Consider the following 14055-nt stretch of genomic DNA (forward strand, 5'->3'; position numbering starts at 1 on the left):
TCCTGCACCCACACAGAGAGCTCACTGCAAGGCTGGAATCTACAAGCCCCAAATCACACTCCTTAAGTTTTCAATTGAATTACATCATGAGTGTAATCTAAAGGAAGGAGAATCCTGAGCTCTGACCTATGGTCTCAGGTGGAACCAGCCTCTGAACTCTCGGGAATAACTTCTAATGAAAAAAAATCTGGTTCTTTGAAACCCATTTTAAATTTTACCAATGATTCTTAAGGCAAGTCATGAACACCTAAGTTTTGATACACGATCTCTTCAAGCTGGCCCAGGAGCACACGCTGGTCCCGGGGTGACGCAGGTCACAGACACGGCCGGGCCCTGCGCGGGCAGTTCTGACTGTCCCGGAGGCCGGAAAAATCACGGGGAGGCGTGAAAAGGACAAAAACACGCGTTTATGGGCGCGCTGGTGCCCACGGCAGGCTGGGGCAGCAGCGGGGCGGGGGATGAGGCAGGGCCTTCCCTCCTGCCGCCCCCCCGACACTGTGTCCCGGAGCGGTGTGACCGGGGGGGCTGTCCCTCGTGCCGTGTCCCGAGGGGCCGTGTCCCAGGGCCCAGTCCCAGGGCCGTGTCCCGGGTCCCGTGTCCCGAGGGGCCGTGTCCCAGGGCCCACTCCCAGGGCCGTGTCCCGGGGGGCCGTGGTCCGGGGGGCCGTGTCCCGGGGGGCCGTGTCCCGGGGGGCCGTGCCCGGGGTGCCGTGTCCCGGGTCCCGTGTCCCGAGGGGCCCAGTCCCCAGGTGCTGTGTCCCAGGGCCGTGTCCCGGGGGCCCCAGTCCCGGGGCCGTGTCCCGGGGGTCTCCGTGTGCCCGGCCCGCCTCGCCCGCCGCCCATGACGTCACGCGGCCACGTGCCCTCCCCCGCCCCGGGCCCCCGGGGCCCGGCCCGCGCCCCCCGCGCCCCCCGGCCCTGCCCGGCCCGGCCCCGGTGCCCTCTTTACCTTCTCGTGCTCCCGGCGAAGCCGCCCCACCAGCGCGGCGCTCAGCGGCGAGGCGCCGCCGCCGGGGGCCTCCATGCGGGCCGGGCCGCGCCGGCGGTCTCCGGGGGAGCGGGGAAAAGCAGGGGAGGGAAAGCGGCCGGTCAGGGCCGATCTCCTCAGCAGGGCGAATGAGTCCTATAGAAATGTTTGTGCAGGGCGAAGCGCCGGCTCCAGAGCCGCATCCACGCGGGGGCCGCCGCCGCCTGGGCCCGGGGCGCCGCCGCTGCCGGGGGAAGAAGCATCTCAGTGTCGCATTCTGGGCCGCGCCGCCGCCGCCTGGGCCCGGCTCCCGCCGCGCCGGGGAGGGCCGGCCGTGGGTGCCGGCGGTGGCTCCGGCCGCGCCGCCGCCCGCCCGCCTGCTGCACTCTGGGTACGCGGCCCGCGGGAGGCACCCGGCTGCGAGCCGCGAGAGGCGGGCGCTCCACACCCCCTGCCCGGCCCGGCCCGGCCCCCGCGCCGAGGTCCGGCACCCCCGGGGCTGCCCGGCAGCCTGGGCCGCCCCGGTGCCCCCGCGGCCCGGCCCTCGGGAGCGCAGGCCCCGGGCGCCGAGGCCTCGGCGGCAGAAAGCGAAGCAGCGGCTGTAAAGCGCTCAGATGGGCCTGCACTAATCCCGGATCCACGCAGACACAGCGGTGTGTCTTTTGTAGCTGCGAGGTGCTGTCACAGGCACCGCTCTCGGGATGCCGGCTCTGGAGAGTGTGCGTGCACTGGCAGGGCGCTGGCGGTGAACAATCGTAGAATCGTAGAAAGGACCTTAAAGCGATTAGAAGAGACCTTCAACATCATCCAGTCCAACCATCTGCTCGGCACTACCCCTGTAACTCCTAAACCAAACTGCCCAGCACTTGTGTCAGACACCTCTTAAACACCTCCAGGGATGGTGACTCCATCGCATCCCTAGGCAGGCCATTCCGTGCCTGACCACCCAAACAGTGGAAAAAACTCTTTTACATCTCTAATCCAAATCCCCACTTCTCCCCTGCCATGAGCAAGGACACCTGCTAGACCAGGTGGCTCCAAGCCCTGTCCAACCTGGCCTTGAACACTTGTGGGGCACCCACAGTCTCTATGGGCAGTCTGTGCCTCACATGAAAGAGTTTCTTCCTAATATCTAACTTAAATTTCCCCTCTTTCAATTTTTACCCATTACTCCTTGTCCTTTTCCTACAGTGGGCTGCCATGACTTGGCAGCTTGCAAAGCTTTAAAATCACTTAGAGCAGTGCTCGGTCTTGCCTACGTGGAAAACTCACTGCGTAGGAAGCGAGCGGTGTACACCACCCTTGGAATACCACAGGGTACTTAATGTGCAGTAAATTCAGTAGCCAGTTCTGTGAATGCCATTAGACACCTCCAGCATAACATGTTGGTGCTGGAGGGGAGCCAGGCTTTAACAGCATGCTGGGTGGCAGCGCTGCTGAAGGTCTGTGCAGCTTCTCGTGGTGCTTGATGCCACCCTAGCAGCTGTATTTCAGTCTGTACATTCCAAACACCCCAGAAGCTTGTTCAGTCACAGACCTTGCATTTAGTGTTGTACCTTTCCCTTGAGTGAATGAGGTTTTGTGTTGTTTTGTGTTTGCCAGTAGAATTGAGGGGTTCATGTTGTCTCCCCCACATGGATTAGTAAGTATGTCAAAAGATGGAGGTACAAAGGGCCATCATGCCTACATTTAGATCAAGGGTTTCCTTCTCCTGCCAAAGAATCAACACTTCCTTTCCATGAGCAGAACTAACTCTGTACACACCACAAAACAACTGTTTGTGTTGTACACATGACACGGTCTTTGGTGTGCACTTTTGCAAATCCACGTTCCCATCCCCCTTGAAAAGCTTGTTAAAGCTCTACAGATGAGGAATTTAGAAACAATTTTCAAAGCATGGTTACTCAAGCTGGAAGTTAGCTTTTAGCCTGACTTTAATACAGCTTCCAATATTGCAAATAAAAATTTGCAATTGCAGCTGGGTAGTTTGGTTTTTGAAACAACTACATCCATAGTCTTCAAGAATAATTGAAAGTTAGTTAAAATCTCTGGCACATATTTGTCACTGAGGGAGGAATTCTGGATCCTTTAAACAGACAAGAGACATCTATATATTGTCATCAGAAAACAGCTCACCAGGGAAAGGATATGTCAAGTTTAAGCAGGTTATACAAATCTTGCAGTCCTTCTAAATGCCCATTTTAAATAATTCCCTTTAAGCCTAAACAGAACCTCTTTGGAACTTCACTTTAGGGCTTACAGAGAAGGTACTCCAAATACAGATTATTTTTAAATGTTCTGGTTGATTCCATTTCATCTCAACTAGATTGGAAGATAAAACAGATGTATGATATAAAGATACAGTATCTTATTTGAGATTTTAATTTTTTGCCTGACATAAAAAACCCTTAAGTAACAAGAAGAGCCATAAAGTAGGAATTCTGTATCCAAAGACATTATTTTCTAAACAGAATGTAAAGACATGCAATCATTTCTCTTGATTCCTCTTCCAAAGACTTCACCATTTCCTGTGCCTTAGAGCATTTAGTCACTGAGTGTGCTGGGTTGAAGGCCTCTGACAGTTCCAGAGTGAGAGGCTACATCATTATCAGAGTAATGACTGCTTGCGTTTGGTTGTGCTGATGATAGTCTGAAATAGTTTATGGCATCCTTTTGTACATTTTGTTTTTCATCTGCCAATGAAGAAATGTTCTAATAGTGACAAACAGATGGGATACAACATTTGCCAAAGATGAGCATGAAGCCTTTCTCACATTCTTGTGCACTTATAACCTGTACAAAACCACTGTCACCAGTGAAACTCTATGGATTATAAAATAAATCAAATTGAAATCTGGCCTTCTAAGCTGCAGATTTTTGTTTACTTGTTTACGACATTAAATCTTTAGATGCCCTACCAGATGATTTTCATAAAACCCTGGAGAAAACTGTGGAGGACTCTCTCTGTAATTAAGTGAGGGAAAGGCAAATAAGCAAAGCTTACATGTTCTCTTCCAAATGGCTGGCTTAGCACTCAGCAGACATGCCCATACTGGAGCTGAAGACAGGACTGCTGGCAGACCTTCTTCCAAACCACAAGCTGGTCAGATTGGATGAACTTTTGGAATGAGAAATCAGAGTCATGTTTTCAATTTTGATATGAACAGGTCAGCTGTACCTGTGAGAACAGTGGATTAGAAGCAAAGTCTTGAAGATGTCAAGTTAAGTTTTCCAGCGGAAAACCTCACACCTCACACCAGGGCTCTGGCTCAAAGACATTCTCCTTTGGCAAAGAAGTCTGTGCCTTCTCCCATACTCATTCAGTCATTCACTTCCACCCTGCAAGGACAGAAGTCACAAGGGAAGAGGAAAACAAGGAGAGGACAAAAAGAGGACACATGGGAGAAAATGCCCCAGCCAGTCTTTCCACAGAGAGAAACAAAGCTAAATCCATGACCCCTCTGTTTTGCAAAACCAGAGGCTTAGATCTAAAAATATGAATTGCAACAAAAGGTTGTGGATAAAGTCAAGAGGGTTAAGAATCTTGGAGGTCACACATATGTGCAAATACATGCAGAGCTGTGCTGAGAACAACAGTTATGTAGGGATTGGCTGGAAACTGGGTACAAGGGAAAAGCAACAAGAAGGAGCTGCTCAAGTGGGAGAAAAAGTTATACTGAGACAGAGCTCCCATGAGAGGAATGCGTCTTTGGAAAGCAAGATGTGACCCGTGTGGTCAGAGATGTGACCACGTCTGTTGTCAGCACATGGAGACAGTCTGAGAACAGGAGCAGTGAATGAACTTAACCAGGCCACGAGCAGGGTCCCTGATCTGCTCTAGGGAAATTTCACACTCAGTCTTTCTGTCATGAAAACCACATGCTAGAACTGTTGGAAAAACCCCCAAACCTAGTATCCTTTTGTTAAAGCTAACTCCTAATCAAAATGTCATAAGACCAAGTCTTAGGATTGTATATATAATTCTGGCTGCAACACCCACCTTGCATGCTTATTATGAACTTTTTGTGATTCTTAAATTCCTGTGAAAGATTAAAAGCCTTTCCTTGTTGCTGTGATTTGCCAGGAGGATAAGTGCCCCAGCAAGTATTTAAGAATAACTGTCTCCACTCTGCCAGCAATAATTGAGTATTTTTTCTCTCCAAAAGTTTTATTCTGAACAAAACCACTATTAACTTTTTTAATAAATGTTATTTATGTTGCAGATAAGTCCTTTTGGGCCTTCCTGTTGGAAAAAAAAAAAATATGGCCATTAGTCCCCTTCCTTTGGTAAATCTGGAATGCAACCTAGTTCCACTGAAGCTACTTAGAGGAGTGAAGCTCTGCAATGTTTGCAGAACCGTGGTCAAAGCCTGCACCTCCCTCGGTTCAATCAGCCTGAAACAGCCAGTGTTTTTTGTTCAATAATGACAATGGCGTCAAACTACTAGGCACCTTTCAGTGTCCAGACATAGAACAAGTAAGGTTTTTATATGATTGTTGTTCTGAAACATCATGGTACTGACATTAACATGTTCCTCTCTCTTGTCTTTTCCCATTGGAGAAAGGTGAGAGGCTTCGGGGATGACACCAACACGCTACTCTTTTTTTGGTTACATTCTTAAATATTTATGTGGTCTGTGTCACCAACCTAGCATCACCCTTGCCATCCATCCACACAACTATCCCATGTTTAACATTCTGATATCTGAGAGCCATCAAAATGATGTTCCCTCAGGTTCAGTTTTTGGACAGGATTAAGTATTAAGTAGGTTGATGTTCATTTGTCTCTGCAGGGAGAGCAAGGGGCCTGATTTAAGGTCCTATAGGACCTTAAAGTCAATCAATATAATGTGTTTTGTTTCCACATTGGTAGTGATGAAGAGGGGTCTGGATCTGTGTATTGCATTCAGTCAGGATACAGAAAATTGTCAGAAACTGCCCATACCTATGCAGACACACATACACATTACCATACACATCTAGGAGCAGCTAGTTAAAAAAAAAGCTGGGACAGACTGTAAGCTGTCTGGTGAGACCATCTGTAAAAATTTCATTTTTCCTGATTAAAAAGGCATCTATATGAAATATGTATCTATAAGGCAGGATAACCAACTCAATAAGTGTGCATTATGCTTAACCTTATTATGTGTTTGCTAATAATAACAACATAGCTTGTTTTTGTGTTACTATCAGGCAGCAAAGTTCTGGGCCCCTCGCAGCGACACAGCTGACTGTAGTCTAGCTGTTATTCTGTGAGTCCTGTCATGGTTGGTTTGGTACATGAAACTTGGATGCTTTATTTGTATGCTTTGTAGTTGCTTCTGCCATCTTTGATTAGTATCACCTGGAAATCCCTGCTTTTCTGCATGTAGTCACACCCAAGAGGAAAGCCTGACTCGGAAAAGATTAGTGTCACTTTGCTTTTTCCCCTCATCTTTTCCCTGTAAAGGAGGAGAGCTTTCTGATCATGGCAGTGTATCAGCAAAGATAGCCTAGATACCAAATACCTTAAGGGCCTCAATCTCCTCTCATATGTCCCAGAATTAAAGCTGAAATAACTCTGTTGACTTCAGTGATGATTTATACCTGCACTAGTGAAAGGAAAATCAAGTTCTGAGGTTTGTATGAGGGATAGTATGGAATTTATTCCTTTAGCTTGTTAAACAGGCAGTAGCAAATGCACATTTCCATTAACAAGACAATTGTGACATTAAGGATGTGTCTTTCTCCCAAACTGTTTACTCCCTTGTGCTTAGGTGGTGATGAGGGTGGCAGCGAGAGAGCAGCCCTTGTACAGACTCAAGGGGCACGTTTAGAGGTCTCCCACACCACAAATGCACAACTTCTTTTCTGCTGCTTGGATCACTAACTCTCTTCAATGTAGCAATTGTCAAACAAGCACACACAAACCAAAGCTAGTAGCACAAAGTTTGTATGAAAGCAAAGCCTGCCTGCACTTCACTTTTGCAAGCTGAAACCTTGACCCACAACAGTGTGTTTAATACAGGCCTTGCATCAGGTCCAGCATGAGCCAGCTGGGCCAGAGCCAGAGAGAATTCTCAATCAGAAACAGCCTTGTTAAATACTCTTTACTGGGTATGTTTTTCTACCCATTATTGATCAAGGGCAGGTTATACACCATTATTTTTTGCTGTAGCACAGCAGCCAGTTTGATGCTGTTAATGTCTCAGAAAACTCTTCCTCTGGTTTCTAGTTTGTAGGAAGGGTACCTGCTAAGTGGGCATTCCCCCTGCCTTCTTTCCAAGTGATCAAGGGGCATTTCTCCAAATAATTGGATTCTTGTCTCTACAATGCAGCAAGCCAGCACAGAAGCCCTAAACAACTTCTTAAATTTTTCTTACCTGAGTTTCTGTGGCTGAAGTAAAGCTTGTAACTACAAAGGTTGGGTTTATCATTACTTTCAATTAATAACTTTGTCTATCCTTTTAATTGTAATTTCTTATTCACTTGAGGGAACTATTTACATATATTTACATATATTTATTTATACACTTTAACAAATCTACTCATATTAAAACAGGGCATTTCCCTGACAAGCTTAAACCTGTTTCCCTATCATTAACTTCCCTTTCATTTCACCTTTTGTTTTGTTTTTTGGCATTTTTTCTACTTTAAAACACTGAGTTTTGTGGCTAAAGGCACCTTTGGTTTTCAGATATCCTTCCAATATTGTTTAATTCCTCTCAGCAAAATCACAAATGATATTGAGCAATACATTGATTTTTAACAAAACAACCGGTATGGGAATATGACAAACTGAAGGAAGCCAGAAACCATGGTCCTCTACTTCTGCTGCTACAAACCAAAAGCATATTACAATTCATTCCTACAGCTCATTCCTGCAAGTCCTTTCTTAAGCACGTAATCCCAATTATGGACACAGTCCTCATGGCTTCAGGGAAAGTAACTTCATGATCCCAGACTCTCCTCAAGACAGAAAAATTCATTGACTTGCCCAAGAAAGAGTTTCTCTGGAAGCTGTAGACTGAGGAGAGTCAGAGCATGATTGGAACTCTCTTTTGCATAACCAGATCAAATCTGGCCTTGGTAATAGTGAGAAATTATTACCATCTGAATTCTAATCCATGGCATATGCAGTCAGGGCTGGGTGGTCTCATTATAACTTGTAGGAGAGCAAACCTCATCTCATAAACTACCCCTGCAGGTGGCACTTCAAATGGAGGTCTGCAGGCTCAGTGCTGTAACTCCACTTCTTGTTGAACTCACAGAGCCTTTTTAGCAAAGGAAATGCAATAAAGTCCGTTGTCTTCATATTTTCTGACCCCTGAAGATTTCCACGAGATGTTTATGATCATTATTTAGGGAAAGAAAAAAGAATTAAAGGCTTGAAGTACATATTTTCTGTGTATTTTCTGCAAAGTACAAATATTTAAACAAACATCAATAAGATGACCCTAACACTTAAGGCAAACAACAAACCCCAAAGAGGGGAATGCTTCCAGAAGATGCAGTCTGTGTTTTAAGGACACATGTACAAATAATACCAATTTTATAAAACACAACAGATTAGGATTTACTAGTCTCTTATGCTAAGGACAAGTAGTTTTTATATATCCTTTGGCATATCAAATGTAATGGACCTCATTGACTAACACTTTGGGAGACATTCAAAGTGTTTTAATAACCTTCATATCAATTTACACAAAGAACCTTAACTGATGTCTGTTCACTCGCACTCACTGGGTTCCATTGCAAAGAAGGTCCTGCCTTGCCCATCTCACCTCATTTCTGTTTTCACCTCCATGCAAACCTGGTCCATTCTGCCACAGCACAGCTGGCAGGCATCATTGAGGGGCATCCCTGAGGTTTAAAATTTGCATGGAAAATTATAGCTGGCCCAAAAGCAAGTCCAAAACATCATCACTCATGGTGGCAGGACTGGAAGGGCAGCACTTCTGAGCACCCCTTCAAAAAGAAGGTGGCAGCTCAGTGAAGATGCAGCAATATTTGCCATTCTTGGGAGAAAAGATGTTAGGGCTGCTTGTCCATAAAAAGCCCTGCACTTTGGGTGAAACGTGTTTGTTCTTGGCTAAAAAACAAGTTTTTGCCAAGAGACAGCCTTGATAGGGAAGTTGCTGGTAAGGCACAAAAGTGATGCTGATGAACCAAGGACAATATTGTAGCTCAGTTAAGAGCAGATACTACTTTTATATTCGATTTCAATATATTTTGAATTTATTTGTTTTCAAAAGCATCTAGAATTAAGGAGACACGTATACATATATAATAAATCAAAATAAGTGAGGAAGTGACAGCATAAAGAACTGAAGACTTTGAATAATATGTTTCATTTTAAAATTACAAGAGCATAAATGCACAAAATCTTAGAGGCCTCCATCCAACAAAGCACTTACATGTATACTTAATTTTAAGTCTCCCTACAGTCACGCTTTGCTGAATTGAGGCATAATAATGGTAAACTTCTAGGCCAAATTTTGGACTGAATTCAGTAGATGCAGATGTCTTTAAAAGGAAACAATATGTGTATGTAGAAAGCACATCTCTAGACACGCATGCCTGATCGCTTGCATTCATGTTCAGAAACTGTCAAATGCAGGAACATTTGTTTCCCCAGATTTAAAATACTTGCCTTGTTTGACACAGAGCCACTTCACCAGAGAAGAAAAAATGATCTCTGCCCAGAAGACCTTACAGTCTGAAATTTGGACAGATGAATAGCAGGTAAAATATAGAAAATTATGAGAATGGAAGAGAGCTGAAGTAATAGGCTCACATGGTTATTCATTATAGACATGTGCATTCCATGGTTGCCAAGTTATAAGTTTTAAATATAGAAGTTTACTTTTATGTACAAGTAATAATTATTAACAGAGCACAAATCTTAGGGGGATCTACAGATCATTTTGACAATCCAGAGTGAATGGGAGTTTTGCCACTCATTTCAATAGAATCAGGCTTTTATTCTGAGACTCTGCTTTAACCCATATGTCCCCAAAGGAGAGCACACACAAACCTTTACAGCCCGGCCAGCTCTGCTCTGACCTACAGAGCCTGGAAACATGGGTGCAGACATCTGGCAGCTCCCAGCTCTCAGAAAGAGGAAGTGTCATTCATCACACATCTGTAATAAACAGCAGCACGCCGAGCAGCAGCAAACCTTCCCCAGCCTCTCTTTACAGCCAAGCCTCCCAATTAACCTCCTGTCATGCAGAGGCCAAGCAGGAGACTCACAGAAGAAGACTTGCTCCACAACACCTCAGCCTGCAGTTCTGCCATGCTTTCCTGACATGAGAGGGGAAGCTCACAGTGTAGAACTGCTGTGGAGGAGTGCTCTGTGCACATGTTCACCCCTCCTGCAACCCTGGGAGCTCCTAATGCCTCATACCCCCAGCTCACATAGGAAAAGGGACTTAAAACTGTCAGGCAGCAGCTTTCACTATTAACTTTCAGTTTTGAAACATCTGAGACTTAGAGGCTTTGAGGAAATCTGGGTCCGATTTTTATTTTTAGATAAACTGCCAGGGAAATAAATCACACAATAATGATTTTCAGTAATTTTTATAGGAGAACTGACAACTCACTGTGGTGACTCAGTATTTGCAGAGTACAATATTTTGTAAGCGCTTTAATTTCATCCATGATTGAATTAATTCAAGGGATCTGGGCTTTGTTCCTTTAGCACTTTGGAGGTGTTTCAGCATGAGGTGGGAAGAAAATAGCAAAGGACAGACTTTGTCCATGTTGTTGCAGTAGACAGTTTCAGGAATCATGCAAAGTCATATGGAGTTAACATTTCTTCTGCTATATCAGAACTTTCACGTCACCTGAGAGAAAGAAAATTCAGTTATTACAGAGACAGAAACTAACTTTAATAAAGTCACTGGTAAGGTTGGAGCAATACAGGGGTTGGCTGTGCTCTTGCACTGTTTCAGTGAATCTGTTGGGGAGGAAAGCTTTCCAGAAAGATGATTCTGATAAGCAAAATAGCTTTGTAGTACTAGCAAAGAAAACCCTCTAAAAGTTGGGGTTTTTTTCTTTGCAAGTCTGGTTTTGTTATTTTTTTTGGCAGGTTTTTTGTTTTTTTTGTTTGGGTACTTTTAAACTCCTCTCAAAAAACCCAAAAACTCCCACATGTTAAAGAGGAGGCTCTGACACCCCTCTAAACCGAGTCACAGGCTCCTTGAGCTCTGAGTAAAGAAACTGGCATTAGTTCAGTGACTTCAACCTGGCTCCATGCTGTCTGAAAGGTCCTTTCACAGGGAAGTTAATGCAATATCTTGGCCTGAATTACCTCCTTTTTATCACTACCTCCATGCTATTTAGATATAGATTTTTTAGTTAAATGTACTTGTTAAATTTTAATGTTCTTTTGAAACACTGATGAATTCAAATACCACTATATGCAGCTTGCTGGGTCCAAAGAGTCACACATTGGGAGTGAAGCTGTACTCAAACCATGCTGAAGTAGTTTAGCTGGAGCAGAGGATTTTTGTTTTTTCACTAGAGGCATGATGTAATAACCAGCCAGCTGATAAGATTTAACTAATTTGCAGTTTCCCATTTATTCTTATAAAACACTGCAGCAAGCTATGGTTGGAGTGGGTCTTCCCCCTGATTCCAAACACTGTGAACTGATTTTCTCCCTGCCACATGTCCAGTACCTCCAGCCACTCAGCTGTGTGTGAGACAGGCGTGCCCTTGTCCCAGGGGTTGCACAGACAGTCACTGTCCCCTGGGCACGGGCCAGCCTGAAGGCAGCCATGGCCAAGCACACACAGCTGCATTTGGAGTATTGCACAAACTCAGACTTTGCAGAGAACTAACTCTTAATGGAGCAATAATAGGAGCAACCAGATGTGAATGAGAGGAAACAAATACTGGATTCTTTACTTGTGAGTGTTCTTTTGGTTCAGATAATGGTTTGTTGTGCAACTGAAATGTGAGAAAAAACAAGGAACCAGTAATTTCCTCTTGCACTCACAAGACAGCACCAAATATTTGTTGAAGTTCAGTTATGATGGACAAGGAAGAATAATAGCTAGGTCTGGTTATGTCAAGGCAAGACAAGATTACTAGAGCAGTTACCCCAACCTGCACAGCAAAAGCTCTTAGACCACCAAAACAGCTTTGCATTAAGTTTAATACTTTAGACTTTGATTAACAGTTTCTACATAACTAAATACTAAATGTTCAGAGACACCTTGTGATAGTCTGAAGACCACCAAGACAGGCAGAACCCATCATGAAACCCAGCAGAGTTCCTGCTTTGAAACAGTAGCTTTATTTCCAGTTTTCACTTCAGTTTACAGACATTGGTTCTTCTGACACGTTTCCCTGCTAGCTGAAAAAGCTCCCTGGTACCCTGTATTTTCTTCCCATGAAGGTGCTTATACATTATAATTGAGTCACTTCTCAATCTTCTTTTTATAATGAAAGATAGAATAAAACAGCCTGCGGCCTTTGGAGCATAGGCAGCTTTCCAGAAGAGTTTATGAAGGAGTAGAGGAAGTCTTAATTTCCCTATTTACAATACAGTATCAGTCATCTCCCTTTTCAAACTTGCCAGAAGCTTTTGATTCCTTTTGGAAAAAGCTGTATATTCTCATTAAAAGCACATAAGCATGTATCAGCTCAGATAGCCCTTGGTCCCTCAGCCTGTTTTTGTGGATGTGAGCACTATTTATGACAAACCAATTTGGACTTGCATGGCAGGTAAAAATGTAAATCTTGTCTAAAGCCAAAGTTCCAGTGCTACTTTTAACAGCAGCTTTTATTTCATTGAAGTATTTTCTTTCCATAGAAGTAGATTTAAATTAATTTTACGCTGATTTGAGAAAACCCTTTGCAGATCCCAGTGTCATTACAGACTGTTTGCAGGGGCTGGCCATTGATTGCTGGTCGTCGAGGGACAGGGGCTGCTCCCCTGCCAGCACCTTCTGGAGGGCCTGCCCAGACCTCTGACACAGAGCTGTTTTCTGAACACAAGAACCAGCATGCTTTGGTTGGTTTCTAGCATGAGCACCTGTGTATGATCTCATTATTAAAGAAGAAGTCAGTGTGGGAAAGTGAGTTTCACCTCGGGTGCCCATGTAGCATCCCCCAAGAGCTGTGTCCCAGCCGTCAGGGTGGCACAGCTGCACAGACCTGCTCACAGCCAGGTGTGTGCCAGGTGGCCCCTCCACAGCAACCTGCTCCTGTGATGGTTACACAAATCCATCCCTGCCCTTGCTGGTGCCCAATGGTGGCCCAGCCCCTGGAGCTATACCCAGCAGCTCCTGGTGAAAGCCTTGCTGTCCCCTTTCCGCCCCGCTGCCTGTGGCAGCAGCTCTCTGCTCGTCACTGGAGACCCATTTCCATGAAATCTGGCAGGGGAAATTCCCCAGTGCCCTTTTCCCCGGTGCCCTGGCCAGCCCTGCACAGGACTATGCAGCAGAGACGTGCCCAAGCTGCTGGCAATCGTGGCTTGCAGGAGGAAAAAGCTGCTCGGTTCCCTGACACAGCACAGCCGCTGGCACCGACAGCATCGCAAATCCTGTCAGGGCTTCCCTGTCTGGCACTAAAACCATACCTATTATTTATGGATACCCCTTTTTAAAATTAGATGATTACAAATTAGAAAATACATGTCCTTAAATCTGAAAGTGCAAAGAGGGGTTATAAATATGCTAAGTCATTCTTTTCTGTGACCTGAATAATTATGGAAACTGTAAGAGTTGCAATTTAAAAGGATTTTCAAAACACATCATCTTTCAAAAGATACATCAGTAGAAGGTCATCTGTGACCCCTGCATTGTGTGAATTTTCTGATGGAATAGATAGACCTAAAGTAAGATGACAGCTGCCCTCTCATAATTAGCAAGTAGGAGGCTGAAACAAACTGAAAGCCACCCAAAATACCAATATCAAAGTACACACAAACGAATCAGCATGAAGATAAGCACTATGCTTAAATCTCAACGAGATGCTGCACTGGGCTTAAAGGAAGGCGCTGATTTTTAACGCAGACACAATACATCTGTAATTATTATATACTACAATTATTGCAGCAGCATATGCAAATGTTGCACGGTGCAGCCTGAGACCAGG

At 45.0% G+C, this 14055-nt stretch overlaps 1 protein-coding gene across 1 annotated transcript in view; it reads right to left on the bottom strand.

The window, feature by feature from the left end:
• The window catches only part of URI1 (URI1 prefoldin like chaperone), a 41022-nt gene extending 39942 nt beyond the window's left edge, over positions 1–1080 (bottom strand). Inside the window, exon 1 of the mRNA XM_058845934.1 lies at positions 949–1080. Coding sequence (XP_058701917.1) covers positions 949–1023 — 75 coding nt within the window. The 5' untranslated portion in view covers positions 1024–1080. The remainder of the gene's footprint in view (positions 1–948) is intronic.
• Between the last annotated feature and the right edge of the window lie 12975 nt (positions 1081–14055).

This window comes from Poecile atricapillus, chromosome 10, assembly GCF_030490865.1.
Source record: "Poecile atricapillus isolate bPoeAtr1 chromosome 10, bPoeAtr1.hap1, whole genome shotgun sequence".
NCBI lineage: Eukaryota > Metazoa > Chordata > Aves > Passeriformes > Paridae > Poecile > Poecile atricapillus.